The sequence below is a fragment of the Quercus suber genome, unplaced genomic scaffold (assembly GCF_002906115.3).
Source record: "Quercus suber isolate HL8 unplaced genomic scaffold, Cork oak 2.0 scaffold_105, whole genome shotgun sequence".
NCBI lineage: Eukaryota > Viridiplantae > Streptophyta > Magnoliopsida > Fagales > Fagaceae > Quercus > Quercus suber.
Genome location: NW_027069570.1, coordinates 842481 through 862082, shown reverse-complemented (window position 1 = coordinate 862082; position 19602 = coordinate 842481). Strand labels below are relative to the sequence as shown.

Genomic DNA, 19602 nt, shown 5'->3' with positions numbered 1-19602 from the left:
TTTGTTTTTTAGAAATCGAGATCTATGTGGCATCATACTACCAACTCACCAAGTGGGAATCGAGTCTTTAACCCTCAAATTTTAGATTGAAATCGACTCTATGAAACTCAAGATGCTAGTTTACAAAATTCTTTCAAACGTTTGTTAACCTATGATATTGTTTCCCCTCACTATGCTAGGCTGCAAATATCCTTGAATTTGTTGTGTTTACTCATCTCATATCTCGTGCAAATTTCAAATGTAATGAAACATTCTTCGCAAATAGGGTATGTTGTGTTTATTTTGTAGTTTTTTTTTTTTTGGTTGCCCTACCCTACCTAAAGTTGTAAGCTCGCATTTGGAAGAATCCATACCCAATGAAATTTTGAACTGACATATCGACTGAAAATGGTTAATTATGATTACTGGACCTCTCTTCAGCCTTCGGGCCACGGATGTAGGCAAATGCGCACTTTACCATGTACAAAAACATTGAGCATATTAAGCACTGTCAACAACACAAAAACTGTTATATCAATTGAATTATTGTTATTATTTTAAAGCGTCTAGGGAGACAAGCACATTAACCCAAGGAAAAGCACAATCGGTTTATACCACACGTATAAGGCAGAGGTCACTAGTTTAAATCTACATTTCTCCCTTCCCTTTGAGGCCAAAACTCACACACACAATTCTAGACCTTGTCTGTGATCTTCCCAATTGATCAGTTTTGGCCTAAGCTAAGAGGAAGAAGAACATGCTTAGAAGAATACAACTGTGAATAGTTTGATAGGGACAGATGAAATTTCAGTATTTACCACGAGTTTGTGTAGTAGTAAACAAATAATGGCTATATTGGATGCTGATTCCTCTCAACTCCATTCATGAAATGGAAAATTTTCATACGGTGCATTTGTAAACATATAATGAATATATTGGATTCCTCTCAACTCCATTCACGAAATGGGAAATTGTCATACAACAAGGTAATTCTTTTGTTCTTTTACAAATTTCAAATGTAATGAAACATTCTTCGCAAATAGGGTATGTTGTGTTTATTTTGTAGTTTTTTTTTTTTTGGTTGCCCTACCCTACCTAAAGTTGTAAGCTCGCATTTGGAAGAATCCATACCCAATGAAATTTTGAACTGACATATCGACTGAAAATGGTTAATTATGATTACTGGACCTCTCTTCAGCCTTCGGGCCACGGATGTAGGCAAATGCGCACTTTACCATGTACAAAAACATTGAGCATATTAAGCACTGTCAACAACACAAAAACTGTTATATCAATTGAATTATTGTTATTATTTTAAAGCGTCTAGGGAGACAAGCACATTAACCCAAGGAATAGCACAATCGGTTTATACCACACCTTATAAGGCAGAGGTCACTAGTTTAAATCTACATTTCTCCCTTCCCTTTGAGGCCAAAACTCACACACACAATTCTAAACCTTGTCTGTGATCTTCCCAATTGATCAGTTTTGGCCTAAGCTAAGAGGAAGAAGAACATGCTTAGAAGAATACAACTGTGAATAGTTTGATAGGGACAGATGAAATTTCAGTATTTACCACGAGTTTGTGTAGTAGTAAACAAATAATGGCTATATTGGATGCTGATTCCTCTCAACTCCATTCATGAAATGGAAAATTTTCATACGGTGCATTTGTAAACATATAATGAATATATTGGATTCCTCTCAACTCCATTCACGAAATGGGAAATTGTCATACAACAAGGTAATTCTTTTGTTCTTTTTTATCCTTCTATGGTCAAAGTAAATCTACAAAGAAATGCCTGAAAATACACATATTACAAGCCAAAATACATATGAGAACATGGGCCGATTATCTCCAATGAAGTAAGAGAAAACACATCTATAGATACCAAAAGGCAGCAAAATATGAAAAACATAGTGTAAAGAACAAAATTCCTAACTGACCATAAACAATAGCTATTACAATTCCCTTTTTAGCTAGCCAAGTGGCTGGGAGAGTTGTTAAACATACTGTGCCACATGAATGCTCTTGAAAGCACCATCTCAAGCTCTTGGTGAGTCCAGTTTTGGGTCGGAAGGTGTTGAAGGAACATCACCAATTCTTGGAAATCAAGCTTCTGAAGCTTATCTGACCACTGAACATAAGGTAACAGCTCATTTTAATCATTTGACATAATCATCACCATCACAAAAGCAAATGCAACATCATCTAGTCAACTACACAGATTTATTTGGATAAAAAGGCATACGGAAATGGCATACAATTTTTTTTTAAAGACCATATAGAGACAGCCTTACCCCTCCAAGGATTGGGACAATGGTTTGAGACATTCATCAATTGCTTGCAAAGTTTCAGAAAGTTAATCACATTTACAAGGAAAATTAATGAGCAGCTGATGCTATGGCTAATGTAGGACATGCTGCTAATAATTAACAGTATTAGGATGGCAGTTTTGCTTTCAAAATACAAAGGATTTAATGAGAAGCAATCAGTTCTGCTATGTACTAATGTTTATTAATTAATGCATCTTTTTCTACAAGAAAATATTGAGAAAAGATAATGTGTTGCGTGGAATAGGTATAAAAGTGCAACAAGAAATATAGCAATAATAAAGTGGGAGCTTTGTGCACCAGGTATGACCTTTTATGACTTATATAATGTCTTAGGCCAGAATATTTGGCAAAAAAACCAATGAAGAACACTGCTTTTTTTTTTTTTTGATGAACAATGAAGAACACTGCTAGAATGCCCATAACAGGTTCACTCGCCTGCCATGACTTAAGAACATCACACAGTTTTATGTGTACCATATGACTTATTTCTAAATGGGGAGTATATAAAAACCCATCCTGAGGCTGCTGAAACTCGCCATGTTTTTAGTTCTAGAAATGAAACAGAAACTTGCTTTATAAAATAAAATTATTTCCCCTCCCTGGATCAGCATATTACAAGAAAGGTACTTTCTAATTGGCAATTAAAAGGTCAGTTTGCTTCTTGGTTTAGCATTCCAAAGTGAAATACATCAATACCAAGTCCAAATGAGGAGCTAATAAAACACCCCAAAAGTGGCACGCGGATGCTAGATGATGCAAGTGAAGCACAACTTTTTTTCCTATACATACCTAACTATATATTACTCAATATCTATCAGATGGCAGTAAAGAGATGCATCAACATTTACCGACAAAAACATTTCTAACCATAAATCTGAGCATGCAACCAAGTAGATCATACCAACACAAAGCAAGAACGTCCATCTCACCGTTAAAAGAAAACTGGCAAATATGTACACAAGGAAATCTGGCAACGCATCCCCTTCCGCAAGATATGTGTCCCACAGGCGTGTAACAAGATGGAAAGGTATCTAACAAAAAAGAACAAGCCATTAGCTTTGCATAAATAATAAAAGCAGTTCATGGCCAAATCTCTGCTGCAAATGTTATTAGCTGCAACTTAAGCAACTTAGAGATTACATATTAGGTTCACATTCTTAACAAAACTTGTGGTATAATAAGATAGAGGAGAATACAGCAATTCCTGATACAAAAAAATACATTTGTAGAAGAAAGCAAACCTCACGTATTAGAAGACAGTTGAACCAGCGGAAAGCAAATTGAAGAAATTCCAGCCCTTGCTCCTCCATGTGTCTTGAAACAGGTTCTAGAGCATTTCAAAAAAGTATTCCAGTCAATAAGACCCAGCATATTATAATTAAAATTTTTGGACGGATATAAATGTTAAACAGGTGAAGAAACAACAAGGATTAGATACAGTGAGATGATGGAAATTGTGACACGTTTCCTGCACTGATTTAACTGGGTAATATATATAAAAGACAAACATTTTGGTAGTGCAATATGGAAGATTCCTCACCAACCACAACATGAAAAAGACCTGGGAAACCCAAGAAAGCTTTTTATGAAAGCAGTTGAAAAGTTCCTTTCCCATTGAAGCCCTTGGAATAACTATGAAAATATGCTCCCCTTTAGTCAAAATAAAATTCCTAAATATTACAGTTTCTAGAAAAGCATAAATTACCAATAATACAATTTTTACAAAAAAATATGTATAGAAAATCTGCAGCTAACATGAGTTAGGTTGGCGTGCTCTATGGGATGGGAGGGTTTTTTCCCCCCTGCATTTATAATAGTAACCAGATATTCTTAATTTCATTTTGAATTGTTGAACAAAGGATATTTTAAATGACGATGGACTTGTCTAACTAGGTCCTGGCCTATAGGAGGGTGGTGTGCCGTTTCTAAACATAATTAAATGCGTTATTAGGTATGACTCTTGCGATCATTCTTGGTTTGACTCATGTATCTCCCTAATAATCTAGGTACACGGCATTGGGATCCTTGGTTCACTCAATCCTTCAGGTTGGGAATTAGAGTCAATGAAGAATCTCTTCAATTTTCTGTATTCTAGTTTTCCATTTTGTCAATGAGAGGATCGATTATCTTAAAGTTTGACTGTTTGACATAGAATGAAAAAATTGGAATTCAATCATCTTGCCTTTAGGAGCTCAATTCAGAAAGTGTTAGCCATTTGGGATGGCGTTCATGAACATATGGAGAAGCAGTTCCATTGTGCCTACTGTGGACAATGTGGTGGGAATTGAAAAATAGAAATTTTTTTTGATAAGTAAAAAAAAATGGTGTTGAATGCCCAATCATGTTATTATACAATTTTTATAAAGATCCTAATATTATTCGATGACTACATAGGATAGTGTCCCTTCATCTTATTTTCTACATTTCTTACATCTGTTGAATCTCATATTGTAATTGCATAGGAGTAACTCAATGCACATATTATGTATTCAAACTTAGCTCCTCTTTAAATAAAATTAGTGTTATAATTAATTAAACCATTGTTTATAAGTTATAAAAAATGGTTTAATTAACTCAAATATCCATTCTAATCCACGATTTTGTAATTTTTCAAAAACACCAAATTAATCCCAGATATAATCCTACAGCTGAAGATATATCCCCTTGCTGAATCTCAAGACTGAATTTCATGTAGAAGAAAGACAAAATACATCTAAAAAATATAACTATCATCATACTTAATTATACAGAGATATTTCCATACTGGAAACAGATTAAGTACCAATTTAATGTAACTTTGTATCCCATAACATCAAGAAACTGGCTAAGAGAAACCTTAACTTCATTCAATACTTAGCACGTGTCTACAAGTGCCAAAGGCTTCCCCCCCAAGAGATGGAGGGAGAAAGGGAAAAGAGACAGGTAAAACTAGCTGAGGGACACAAGACCCATAATCTTACTGCAGGTAGCATATAGGCATAACCATTAGCTATATTTGTCTATGTATAACTGTGACTGACTATGAAACAAAAATTATGGGGCCGTTTGGTAACGTTGTTTGTATTTTTTGAAAATACTTGTGGGTGAAAAAGTTTGTAGAAATACGTGTAATGTTGTTTAGAAACTGAAAAGTATTGCTTAAACTACCATACTAAATGGCCCCTATATGTTTTGGGCCTATGTCCATTCAACGCTATACACACAACACACAGGCAAAGGAAAAAACCAAGCCTAGAATATATGCATAATGGCATAAAGCAGTTAATATCACACAAAGAAAGGGGCTCTAGATAAAGTGTTACCATCAATCCGCCTGACCAATTCCTTCAACTTAAACACAAGCCTCTGAATTCCTGGTTGAGCAAAAGTGTAATGGTCTTGCATACCATCAAGCAACTTCGATAGACACCAGTAGCAATCAGCCTCTAAGTTAGAGATATTTTCCAGAGATAAATCAGAGATTGACCAGTTATCCGCACCCCCTTCTAAGTATTCTGACAAGAAAACAACTAGAAAGGGTGTAGCCAGATCATTTATTCCCTGAACATATCCACTTGCAGGATGCCGAATGGCCCTGGAAAGAAATCAGGAAAGATAGTAAAGATATAGATAATTAATTCAATCAAAATATAAGGAAACTATTTCAATGATAGCACTTACACAACCCTACACCACATCCCCTTTTTTCCCCTTCTTAAAGTAGTAACTGTGGATATAAAATAATTTCAGCCCAAGGTATGCAAATTAACAAAAATATACAATGACTTATGGATGTGGAATATGGTAATTCCAAAAAATATGGTCATAGGATTAAAATTATATGTATTTTGACACATAGGATTAGAACAATAGATTTTCTTTTAATAAATAAAATACTTTATTGAAAATTTTGAAACAAAAGATAAGGAACCTACCAATCATATCAAATTAGAATCGGAGATTCAACAATTCATTGAATTCTAAAAAAGATACAAATGGGATAGTGCCTAAGGCATTCATCCAATCATACAATGATCTCAAAAAGGATATTTTGATAACATGATTGAGATGTTCAACACCATCAAAAGTTCTACCATTCCTTTCTCACCATATGAGTTATGACTAGATGATAAATAAAGGAGCTTCCTTCCAAGCTTTTACACCCTGGTGCCAACAATTCAAGTACTGATTTGGCATAACCCAAGATACTCTAAATAAAGAAAACATTAGAGACCAAGATCTCTCGACACAAAGCAAAATGGTATAAGATGTCCACTGTCTCTCCACTATTCTAACACATACAACACCAACCCAGATCACCATATGACGCTTCCACAGATTACCAATAGTCAAAATCTTGCACAAGGCTGGTGTCCAAGTGAAAAAAGCAATCTTACAAGGCACTCTAGCACCCCAAATGCTTTGCCAAAGAAAGGAATATTCCTTGAACTCCTTAATTCATCATAAGATTTAACATCATATTTTCCATTCTTTTTTAAGGTCGATGGTAATCTGTTCTCACCTTGAGTAGAGGGAAAATTAGAATACAGCAAGTCAAATAAATTCTCCACTAACTCTGTTTCCCAATCCTGAACTTGTCTAACTTCACTGTCCCCCATTCCCACCAAGTAGAAGGCCATAGAGGCCTTTTTGTCCAACGCCAAAGTAAAATCAGGAAAAAAATATTTAAGGCAGGATTTTTGTAATTTTTGTTGACCCCTCACCTTGATTTAAGGCAGGAAACCTACCTCACCTTGATTTTCTTGATTCTTGTAATTTTTGTACTTGATTTTTGACCCCTATACTCCTTGTGTACTAGGGTGTCCCTTTTTTATATCAATAAATCTTATTACTTATCAATATATATATATATATATATTAAAGGCAGGAATCCCCACATTCCATGCCATTTGTCATACCAAAACAGAACCCTAGTGCCATTTTTTTTTTGATAAGTAAATAAAGATTCATTGATATCAAAAAGAGAGAGTCACCCTAGTACACAAGGAGAATACAGGGGGGAACAAATCAAAAACGAACATTCCATAAGTCAAGAAAATCCAAAATAGAAGAAAAAGGTTGGTTTCTCCACACAGAGAACCAATCAAGTAAGGCAGCCAACATCTCTTATCCTCCCCGCTCCCCCTTACAGCGATGCTATAAATGGTATTGATGAAGCTCCTGAAAGCTTCCAATTCACGATTATGCACCTCCCTACAAAACCGAATCTCCCAATGAAGGACTCCATTGGTGTACCTCATCAGATCTGCCACACTTGCCTCTTTGCTACGACAAATCCTATATAAATCCAGATAGCAATCTGTGAGAGAAGAAGTTCCACACCAACAATCTAGCCAAAATTGCACTTTTGAACCATCCCCAATTTCATACATAATAAACCGAGATAAAGAGTGCCACCCCCTTCTAATATTTTTCCACAAAATGACTCCACATGGACTAGAGAAAGAGCTAGAACACCAACCACCCCAATCACAACCATACTTCACCTCTATCACTTGACGCCATAAAGCGTCTCTTTCTTGCCCAAATCTCCATAACCACTTTCCTAATAAAGCTACGTTGAAAGTTCTCAAGTTCCTGATTCCCAACTCACCTGAAGAAAGCAGAGTACACACCGTCGACCAATCAACCAGATGAAATTTGGGCTCATCTCCTAGGCCACCCCACAAAAAGTTTTGCTGAAGTCTAGCAATACGGTTGGCCGCAGAAGCAGGAATAGGGAATAAAGAAAGGAAATAAGTAGGAAGATTTGAGAGAGTGCTTTTGATTAAGGTGACTCTACCTTCCTTGGATAAATATAATTTTTTCCAACCTGCTAATTTTCTTTCCATCTTCTCTTTGGATTCCAAAATGACTTGTCCTTAAATTTTGCCCCCAAAGGAAGACCCAAATATTTCATTGGGAGGAACCCTTGCTTGCAGCCTAAGACAGCCATCAAAAGATCCATGTTATGAACTACCCCCACAGCCACCAATTTAGACTTATCTAGATTTACCTTCAGACCAAACACAGCCTCAAACCGAATGAGCACCATACGGAGAATCAAAATTTGATCTATATTAGCATCACAAAAAATTAGAGTATCATCAGCGAAAAGGAGATGGGAAACCATCAAAGATCTTCCAGCAGAAGCACCTACACTAAAACCTGACAAACGACCTTCCTAGACAGCCTCATCCAACATTCTACCGACGACTTCCATAACCAACACAAATAAAAGGGAGGACAGAACCCTAGTGCCATTCCCATTCCCTATGCCAAGAGTAACATTTCTAGAAAAGGAATCCCATCCTTCTCTAATACTCGTCCAAAGACCCATGCAATGAGAACCTCACACCACCTTTGCTAAACATACCCCCAATCCTTCCCATATTTGATGGATATAACACATCTCCAAAAGCGGACGTAGGACAAGCCAAAACAATGCACATTAAAATTGTTGAAGAACAGAAAATTAAAGATAGAGAACCTAGTGGTTAGGACCAAGGCCTGCTTGAAGTTAGCACCAAGAAACCCTTTAGGAGTTAGCACCTAGGGTTGGCTGGAGTTAGTATCATACCATTGGGACATTTTCAATAGAAGTTTTATTCATCAAAACAATCCACCACAATAGGAGTACAATACTTTGCTTGTATAGACTTTTAAACTCTAATCTTGACTATCATAGGAAACCCTAATTCTAATAGACTTGGGAAATCCCAATAATTGAATTACAAAAATATCTAACTCTAATGAAATAATAACCTAATTAAATACTAGGGCCTAAAAAATTAAAATACAATTTACTCCAAAATCAAATAAGACTAAATCAAAAATAAAAATTTCTTTAAGCTTCCCACATCACCATCTCTAACCCAAACCTTCATAACTACTTCCTTAAAAGGGCATGGCTGAAAGTATTTAATTTAGATATACCCAAACACCCTTCTTCAAAGGACAACACACCACCCCCAGTCCACCAAACGGGACTTGGGAACTACCCCCGCGCTGTCCCGCAAATAGTGTCTATGTAACTTTTCCAATCGGTTAGCAATATGGATGGGCATAGCAAATAGAGACGTAAATTTCACAAAATATCTTTTGTTGGTGACCAGAAAAGTGTTGATAAGAGGTGACATTAGTTTCATGTCCATGAATTTTTCTAAATTTAAGAAAGTTCCCTAGAAATAATAGAGAATATACAATGAAAAAGTCATCAAGTCAATGCATCTTTGCATACTGAACTTGAGCAGTAGATGATGCATGTAGTATATGTTGTTGTTGTTCTGCCATAATTCTGAGAACTCTTCACAATATAAATTGAGTTACAGTGCTAGAACAGGAAAGTGGCAAACAATTCATGGCAGCTACTAAGAGAGCTTTGTCATGATGTCACTGCCTATCATCCATATTTACATATTTCATGGGTCAAGACCAGTCATTCAAATCCCATGGAAGATCACCCCTAGACCCAAAAACCATCCTGATCAGCCAATCCACATCTCTAATTCGTCATAAAGTTTGAGTGGAAAAGAAAACAATCTAGGTAACAAAGATGTTCCATTAAGTGACAACCACGGTGGGAGTTCTTTTGTCAATCACACCCTACCCTGGGTATATATAAAACAAAATATCATTTGACAACAAAAGTTAACAACCATAATTATGCAACAGGCCCGTCCATGCAGTTGAAACTGGGAACTACTCATAAAACCTACAAAAAGAGACAAATCAGCTGACAGCTGATTCAAGCCTCCAGTCTCCAGAAATCTAATGGTCCTAAAGGCATGGACATGGGATGTTAGCTGCTAATGCTAGGCGCTCAACGGACAGCGATTCATAATCCCTTTATTTTTTATAAAAAAGGGGTGGGGGGGGGGGGAGGGAATATCTTTTTGTTTGTACTGTAAACTACTACATAATTTCCCAAACTAGTATTTATTGAACCTAATAAGTCATTTCATTGAACCACTTCAACAAATTCAATGGAATGAATGTTCTGCAGTAAACAATACACCTACTGGTTTAGACTATTGGATGATTCAAGCTGAGCACAACAGAAAGGGTTGCAGGAAATTTATATTCCACAGAGCACCAAAAAGCAGAAAAAAAAAAAAAAAAAAAATTCAAACACAGGTTGTGCTATGAGCAGATTAAATTCAAAGCAAATCCAGAGAATCCCAGGTGCAAAAACATACAAATCAAAGCGTTTGATATGATTAAGAGGAAATTTAGCTGAATGTAACTGACAAAGCATTCGGCAGAAGAAATCACAAACAATCGAGTGGTGACTATTCTACCTATATTTGGAAATGTAGCAAAGCAGTAATCCAATTCAAAAGCAAAAATTTTGTCAGAAAATTATTAACTAAATAGTCTAAATTGGTTGATAAATAATTTAAGCTTAACCTAGTGCAAACTAGTTTGATATGACTGGTGCATTCATTTCTTCCTTCCTCTCAGATGCACATATTACTTGACATATAAAAGCCACTGGCACAGAAGAATAGGTATCTAACCATGTATAAAGGATGCGCTCCAAGGATTTCTGAACTTGTGGTTCTTGGAAGAAAGAGACATCAGGTACAGTGCGTGGACAATCAACGGCAATCTAACAAGAATGTCATCAGCAATTCATCAAAAATTGGGCAGAAGAGATTTATAATAATCGAGATGAGAATTCAATAGACACAAAAATACCTGGCGAAGCATATTGATCTCGTCATCTGATCTTTCTGTATCTGGAATGTCATAATACTGAGAAACACAGTCAAGATACTCAAGGCGCTTCCTTCTTAAAATTCCCTCCTTTCTATCTGAATTAGGTGGTGCATATCCCTGTTGTCAGTTCATTTTAAATTTCAAACAAGCAACAAAATTTATTTCAATAGGAAAATTCAGGGGACAAGCCAGATTAGCTTAGCCTCTGATCTTAGATGTGATTGTCCATCCAATGCATGCACTACAAATGAGACTTTATGTTCCAAGCAATAATTACATGACAGCTTAAACCACATGGATTAAAAAAAGGAACAAAAACACATGTAAAGCTTGTGCAATCGAGTTAGTAATTTCTTCCAACTCAAGAATTAGCCCCATTAGATTAAGTTAACCTCTGAACTTAAATGTGACGGTCCATCCAATAAACGCACTACAAAGAGCCTTTTTGTGATATAAGACAACTAAAACCACATTGGGTAAAAGGGAGAACAAACAAATACATAAAGCCTGTGAAATCAAGTTGGTAATTTCTTCCTCCTCAAGATTCAGTCCCACATAGACAAATAAAAAAAAAAGGCAACACATGCTATAAGGTAAACGATAAATCTCATACTGTAGATTCCCTAAAACATTCCAAATCTCACAATGTTTCCCCAATGTTACTCTTAAATGTGTCCACCAGTGTTTGCGTTAATGTGTTTATCAAGCTCACTGTCTCTTGAAAACTTTACTTAAGAAAGTAAATACATACCAGAAAAAGAAAGTTCTTATAATAAATTATAGGGTAAAATACTATTTTGATTACTAAACTTTACCAAAAGTTTGTTTTAGGTCCCTAAACTTTAAAAACTTCTTTTGGTAAAGTTTAGGGACCAAGATAGTATTTTACCCTAAATTATATAATAAAAATAAAGCCTTAGTCCCAAAACTATGGAGCGAGCTATGGATTCTCAACAGACTAATCGGGGTTGTTTACATGTATTCTTTTATGCCATTCTATCCAATCAAAAATCATACTCTCAGTCACCCCCTTAATTAACAAGTCCTTTTTTACTACTACTAGCGGAAAGTTCTTCAAATAAATGATCTTCAACAAAATTAGATAAGGACAGAAGCATGATCAACAAAAGGACCATCAAATAAGAAATAAAGGAGCATTTACTAGCCATATTATAAATTTATAAGGCAAAAACACCTACTAAAAAAAAAAAAAACTTTATAAGGCAAAAGCAAGGTCTTTTCTTTTTTGATAAGTAATAAAAATATATTAAAAAGAAGAGGGTTGTCACCTGAGTATACAAGAAGTATACATCAAGAACAAAAACAAATCAAGTGCATAAAGTACAAAAGTCCATGAAATCATGGACTGAAGAAAAAGAACGAAGGCCTAACACTGTAACCCAATTCAAAAGAGTCTTAAGGAAGAAGAGTTTAAGATCTGAAACTGATCTCTCTAAATCCTCAAAATGCCGGTTATTCCTCTCCCTCCAAATACACCACATCAAACAATGGGGCACAGCCATCCAAATAGTAGAATTCCGATGCCTCCCAAACTTTCCTTGCCAACAAGCCAACAGCTCCACCACTGTTTTCAGCATAACCCAACGAATGCCAAATAGAGTAAACACCATAGACCATAAATCAAAAGCAATAGAGCAATGGACGAGGAGGTGGTCAACTGATTCCCATTTCTTTTACACATACAACACCAATCCAAAATCAAAATCTGCCGTTTCCTAAGATTATTAATAGTTAAAATATTCCCCAAAGCTGCAATCCACACAAAAAAAGCAACTCTAGAGGGGACTTTAGACTTCCAAACAGTCTTCCAGGGGAAAGACTGATCGAAACTTTTTGTTAGCACTTGGTAATAAGCATAAACAGCAAAACCTCTTCACATAGCAGGTTTCCAATGCATCTTATCATCCCCAACTCCTTTCAAAGAAGCTCCATAAATTCTAGACATTAAATTGTAGAAGGATTCCAATTCCCAATCTTCGCGGTATCTTCTAAAAGTTAGATCCCAAAAAAGAACACCATTTGGGAACTTCATCAAATCAGCCACATAGGCTTCCTTATTTCGACTTAAAGAAAAAAGTCTTGGATAGAGCAAACGCAAAGAAATGTCCCCACACCAAATATCCTGCCAAAATCTAACAGTAAACCCTACCCCAACCTCAAATTGGATGTGACGAACAAAAGATGGCCAACCATGACTAATAGAGTTCCACAAACTCACTCCATGAGGACCAATAAAGAGAAGAGAGCACCAACCTCCCCCTTCACAACCATATTTTGCACCTATCACTCTCCTCCACAAGGCCTGTCGCTCATTCCCAAATCTCCATAACCATTTTCCAAACAAGGCTTTATTAAAACTTCTCAAACTTCTAATAGCTAAACCTCCAGAATGAAGAGGAGTGCAAACTGTGGCCCATTTCACTAGGTGAGTTTTTTTAACATCCCCCATACCACCCACTTCAGAAAAAATTTCGTTGAAGTTACTCGATACGGTTTGCAACCTCCACAGGGATAGGAAAAAGAGAGAAAATAAGTTGGAAAATTGGACAAAATACTCTTAATAAGAGTAACTTTACCTCCTTTTGAGAGATACAGTCGTTTCCAACCTGCTAACCTCCTCTCCACCTTCTCAATAATTGGATTCCAAATAGATCTATCTCTGACATTAGCACCTAATGGAAGACCTAAATATTTCATTGGAAAGGAGCCTTGCTTGCACCCTAGCACATCAACCATATCTGCTATATTTGGAACCACACCCACAAGGACCAATTCAGACTTACCCATATTAATTTTCAGCCCATAAACTACTTCAAACCAAAACAGCACCAGCCGGAGAAACAGAATCTAACCAAGATCAGCATCACATAAGACCAGGGTATCATTAGCGAAGAGAAGATGGGGTCACCTGCAAAGAGTTTCCTATGGGACCCACCCTAATACTAGACATGAGCCCATCCCTCACTGCCTTATCCAACATTTTACTAAAAGCATTCATAACAATGACAAACAATAAAGGGGATAAGGGATCACCTTGTCTTATATCTCTAGAGCTTTCAAAGAAACCACACGGAGTTCCATTAATGAGAATGGAGAATTTAACAATAGAGATGCAAAAGAAAACCCATCTTCTCCATTTTTCATGAAAACCACAACAATCCAACATATAAATGAGAAAGTCCCAATTCACATGATCATATGCCTTCTCTACATCTAGCTTACACAACACCCCAAGAACTCCTGATTTCAGCCTACTATCCAAGCATTCATTGGCTGTAAGAACAGAATCTAAAATTTGTCTTCCTTTAACAAAAGCATTATGAAATTCGTGAACAACATCCCCAAGCACCATTTTCAACCTATGAGCTAAAACTTTAGCAATAATTTTGTACACCCGTCCAATTAAACTAATAGGCTGAAAATCCCTTACCTCCATTGCATCAGATTTTTTAGGAATTAAGGAGATGAAAGTAGCATTCAAGCTTTTCTCAAATTGAGCATTATCAAAAAAATACTGAAAAACCTCCAAAAGATCAGTTTTGATAATGGCCCAACAAGTCTGAAAAAACGCCATAGGGAGCATTTAATAGCCAATATTACCCTTTGTGAATTGTCATCTATGTAGCACTAACATCTTCTGTGAAATAAGTTTTCATTATCAATTTGATATATATATTTTTTTAAAATCCAATTTGAAAGCTTTCCACTGAAACCAATATCTCTAATTGTACACCAAGAAACATTTGATTATAAGTCTGAAATTTACTTCTAAGACTAAGCAACTTTGAATTACAAGCCCAATATTTCCAGTCATCATGCTTTTTAAAACCTATAGCTAGTATTAGAGAACTCAAACTTACCAAGAGAAGCCTCCACACATCAGGACGCATATAATCTGGTATTCCACTCCAAGCTAACTCACGCAACTTCTCTACAAAATGAAATTCAAAAAGGAGATGTTACAGCTCTCAAATTGTACTTAACATTAAAATTATGGAACTTCTAAACCCCACAAGCGAGAGAGAGGGAAAATTAGAGAGATCCTAACCTCTATTAGAACCAAAATGAAATTTCTACAGGTAATTTGCTCAAAAATCCAAAAAAGAAACATCTGCTTCCCAGAAAATTACAATTTGAAATTTAAGAAATCAAAGTCTACAAAAGAGGAGATGGTGGCAGTGCTATGAGTGCTCTAACACCTGTAAATTGTGCACGACAACAATAAACTCAAGCTCAAACATAGGCAACTCTGCACTTTCAAATGTACAGGAACAAGGATGCCAAAAAGAGTAATGTTAAGATAATATTGGAGGAAACAAAGACACATTGCATATTTAATTATTTATGTCTAGCACAATGGTAAGTTTTCACAGACACAAAATTAAGCACACAAGTAACCCACTAGAGAAAGAGGCTTAAACGTCAATTTCTGCAGCCCCATTTTGGCATAGATCAGCAAATCCACATTTTTCTTATTAAGTAAGCAAATCAGGAAAAATGAATTTACTATTACTAATTCTCAATTCCATTCTATTACCAAGCAAACTAGGACACCAAAAAATAAGGCACATAAAAATCCCAATCAAAATGTTTTCTCACACTTTCTCAGCAACCAGACGCAGCAGAAGTTAATGATATCACCCAATCCCAATGCATAGATCCTATCAATTGCAAAACTTTCTCACTGATCTCTACCTAATATGACTGTTGTCCCAGAAAGTGCCTTTGTGAACTTCATAACTCTTGCTGAATCTGTAGCTCTTGCACCCATGGCAGACTTCTGAACTTCTTTGGATGTATTTTCGATCTCTGAGGTTGAGTTTTTAACTTAATGACATTTGTGTTATTATTTGGCTTGCTAGTACTCTGGACTTCTTCCTACATTACGAGTAAAAGTCCAACTTATTAAATTCTCAATAACTAAACTTTTGTCCATCATGTGTTTAAAAATTTTAATTTAAAAAGAAAAAAGTGCACCAGAATGAGGAAAATGGATGTCACTATTACCTCCGCTGCCTTGGCCAAGCGATCACTTGAGCCAGCTTCATTGTATGAGAGGCTCCTTTCATACTCGGAGTCCGTTCTTGTACGCTTGATTCATCTAGTGGGTCTGATCTCCTAGTCAGTAATATTTTACCAGGAATACTGCGGCCTTTGAGTAAACTAGATAGGCGAAAAATTCAAGATTAAGAAACANAAAGAGGATGGCACTATCTATTAAGATAGGATTGTAAATGCCACAGAAACACAATATATCTTGTTTCATGGTAAGATAAAATTTGTATTGGTATTGCATACTGTTATCGGACTAAATTATGTTCTTGCAGAATTTGTTATTAGAATAGAAAATCACATTGTGCAAAGGGTTGTGCCTTAGACCTAGGTTACATGTGCCTGTTATCATTCACAACTACTATCAATGTGATGATTAGAGGGGAAAAAAGTCCTGCAGCTTTTTAACATGTACGCCTGAGGGTAACATGATATGTTTTTACAATGCGAAACCAAGAAGGACAGAAACATCACCATAACACAACAAGAAATCCAAACAATATCCAGTAGGCACAAATAATTGGAAGAGAGAAAAGTCGCAAAGTTAAAAAATATATCAAAAGCAGAAAATTTACATGCAATGGTATTTCATCTTAAGACTTAGCGCCAAAAATTCAAGATTAAGAAACAACTAATAGAACAACAAACAAAATCATTGATTCTTTAGAAAAAACATTACAACAGTAGAATTGAGATGCTAAAGCAACAGCTATAGAAAGTATCTTCTTATCAATAATTACACAAACAACGCATGCATCTTAAACCCATGATCTTACCTTCTACCTAGTTCTTACAAAGAAAGGAACAGCTATATGAAGCATTATATAGGTAAAATATCTAAATATTGGACACAATCATTCCACTTATAGATATCAAGTAATAAGCTTTCTTCCTAAACTGACTAACTCAAAACATTTCAAATGATAAAAAATTACATAATCAAAAAATATATATTAGTCCTGTCCAGTTCAATGTCTTAGGCAGCCTACTGCAATGTGAATCTAACCAGTTTGAGAACAGAGCGCCCGAAAATCAAATCTAAGAAATAAAAATTAAAAATAAATGGCAGTGATATTGGAGGAAAGAAAGACACATTGCATATTTAATTATTTATGTCTAGCACAGTGGTAAGTTTTCAGAGACACAAAATTAAGCACACAAGTAACCCACTAGAGAAAGAGGCTTAAACGTCAATTTCTGCAGCCCCATTTTGGCATAGATCAGCAAATCGACATTTCTCTTATTAAGTAAGCAAATCAGGAAAAATGAATTTACTATTACTAATTCTCAATTCCATTCTATGAACAAGCAAACTCAGGACACCAAAAAAATAAGGCACATAAAATCCCAATCAAAATGTTTTCTCACACTTTCTCAGCAACCAGACGCAGCAGAAGTTAATGATATCACCCAATCCCAATGCATAGATCCTATCAATTGCAAAACTTTCCTCACGGATTTCTACCAAATACATCAAAATCAACAAGACCCACATGAATTTTCTCAACCATATCACAGAATTTGAGAGATCAAAAGTTATAACTCGTAAATTAAAACTAATATCCAAATGGGTTTTCCGAATCCAATCCAAAAGACCCATTTGCAAGTCAAAATCGATAAGTCCTCGAAAACCTTCATTATGAATGTTTTAAGCAAATGGGGTTTTGAAATATGAAGGAGAATTGAACCAAACGAGAGTGAGAAAATTAGAAATGAGAAAACTTGGGCATACCCTTGAACATTCCTGAGGGTCTGGTTGAATCTGGAATCAAGGCTTGTGAGAGTGCTCTCTTTCTTCCTCTGATCTTCTGGGCTGTTATTGTTGTTGTTGTTGGTGTTCCTCATGGTTGTTGCTATGCAAAAACCCAGCTCTGTATTTCTGTTTGCGCTTGTATTTATTTATTAGTCATATTTTAGTTTTCTCTTTCGACCAAAGAATAAGAAAGCCTCAACAACATGCGGTAATAATAAAAAAAAAAAAAAAAGCAAATGATGTACTTGACTTTAATAATGATTTTTTATATGTATTATTGGAAATAATAGTTATTGAGAGAAGATGTTTTGTTAAATTAGATATATCTGAATTAACAGTATACTATATAGAGAAAGGGGAAATTTTAAATTAAGCGAAAAAAGAAGAAAAAAACAATCTTTTTTGTTCTTTCATGTGTTTAGTTTAAATTATTTTTATTGACTTATTTTGCTTAAAAATAGAGTTTTATCCCCAAAAAAATATTTTTAAAAAAATTATACATATACATCACTTTTATGTTAAAATTTAAGGAAGATAAATGAAAAAAAAAATGCATATACAATATGTGAATAATTCTACTAACTTTATCAACATTTTATAATCAAAATATATTATATTTGACATAAAATTATCGAGAGGAATCCTAATACACAAGGGTTCGGGCAAAGAAGGAGTTGTCATGTGAATATGTAATTATAAATTCATGAACAGTTCTTTGACTCCTATAGTTCTATGTAGAGGTTTAACTAAAATAGAAGGTAAGTCCAAAGTTATGGCACATGCTTAAAAAATGAACATCCAAGTTTGCATAATTTAATGGACCAGATTCCAGTTATACTACTTAACTACATTCTAAATAAGCATCCCCCTAAATGTGATATTTCTTAGATATACATAATATTTTTAAATAAATAAATTAAATAGTCACTCAGAGTTTCACCCAAAAACAAATGTTAGGGTGGGTGTTCCTAATTCTAAGGCTTATCCTAGTTGTATGTGTTTATCATTTTTAAACATATACCTTAAGCATGTGATTGTTCAATTTAAAATGAAGGAATTCGAAACATACATGTGACCAAAATATTAAAATGGAAAAAGCAATAAAATATAAGAGCATTCACATTAGGTGTGCTGCTATTTTAGCACCTAAAATACCAAAAAGAAGATCTACATCTAGTGAAATATATCTAAAAAATTTTAACAACCCGCTTGTGGGGATAGGAACGCAAATTTGATATTGGGCTTTGAGTCTTATCTGAGGACGTGGATATGTCTGAGAATGAGTAAATGATTGGAAGAGGCCCCGAAGTTAAGAATCACGGAAGAAAAAAATGGAGGCATATAGTCCGAGAAGTAGTTCCCTCTCGGATACAATGAATATTGGTCAAGCATGCATTTGGGTAATTTAGGTGATCTTCCCAGGAGTTCCAACAATGATCAGGATGAATCTTAAGCATGTACAAAGGTGATGAGAACACAGAAATATCTAAAAGAAAAGCTGCTACCACTGCATTAAATGCACTGCAGCAACTTTTCTGGCCGCATTAATGTGGAGAAAACCCCTGAACAGTGTAGTCTCAGCTACCACCATTTGCAGAGAGCTAAACAAGATGTTTGATGGGACATGTACTTAAGTGAATGCTTAGATGATTAACAAGTGTACGATCAAGAGAGTCTAGAAGGAACTATATAATGTAAAAGACTTGCCATAAGAGGGGGAGGGGAAAAAAGAAGAGAGAAAAAAGGGAAAGAAAATTACT

General features: G+C 35.4%; 1 protein-coding gene across 1 annotated transcript; it reads right to left on the bottom strand.

Moving 5' to 3' along the window:
- Positions 1-1649: 1649 nt before the first annotated feature.
- Positions 1650-18035, bottom strand: LOC112012707 (GTPase-activating protein gyp1). Its single transcript, XM_024045097.2, is given in 12 exon segments — positions 1650-2117; positions 3246-3347; positions 3558-3643; positions 5619-5890; positions 10815-10906; positions 10996-11133; positions 14898-14968; positions 15733-15856; positions 15859-15915; positions 16045-16136; positions 16139-16200; positions 17822-18035. Coding segments are annotated over 12 exon segments (1371 nt in total). The 5' UTR covers positions 17935-18035; the 3' UTR covers positions 1650-1955.
- Positions 18036-19602: the final 1567 nt, after the last annotated feature.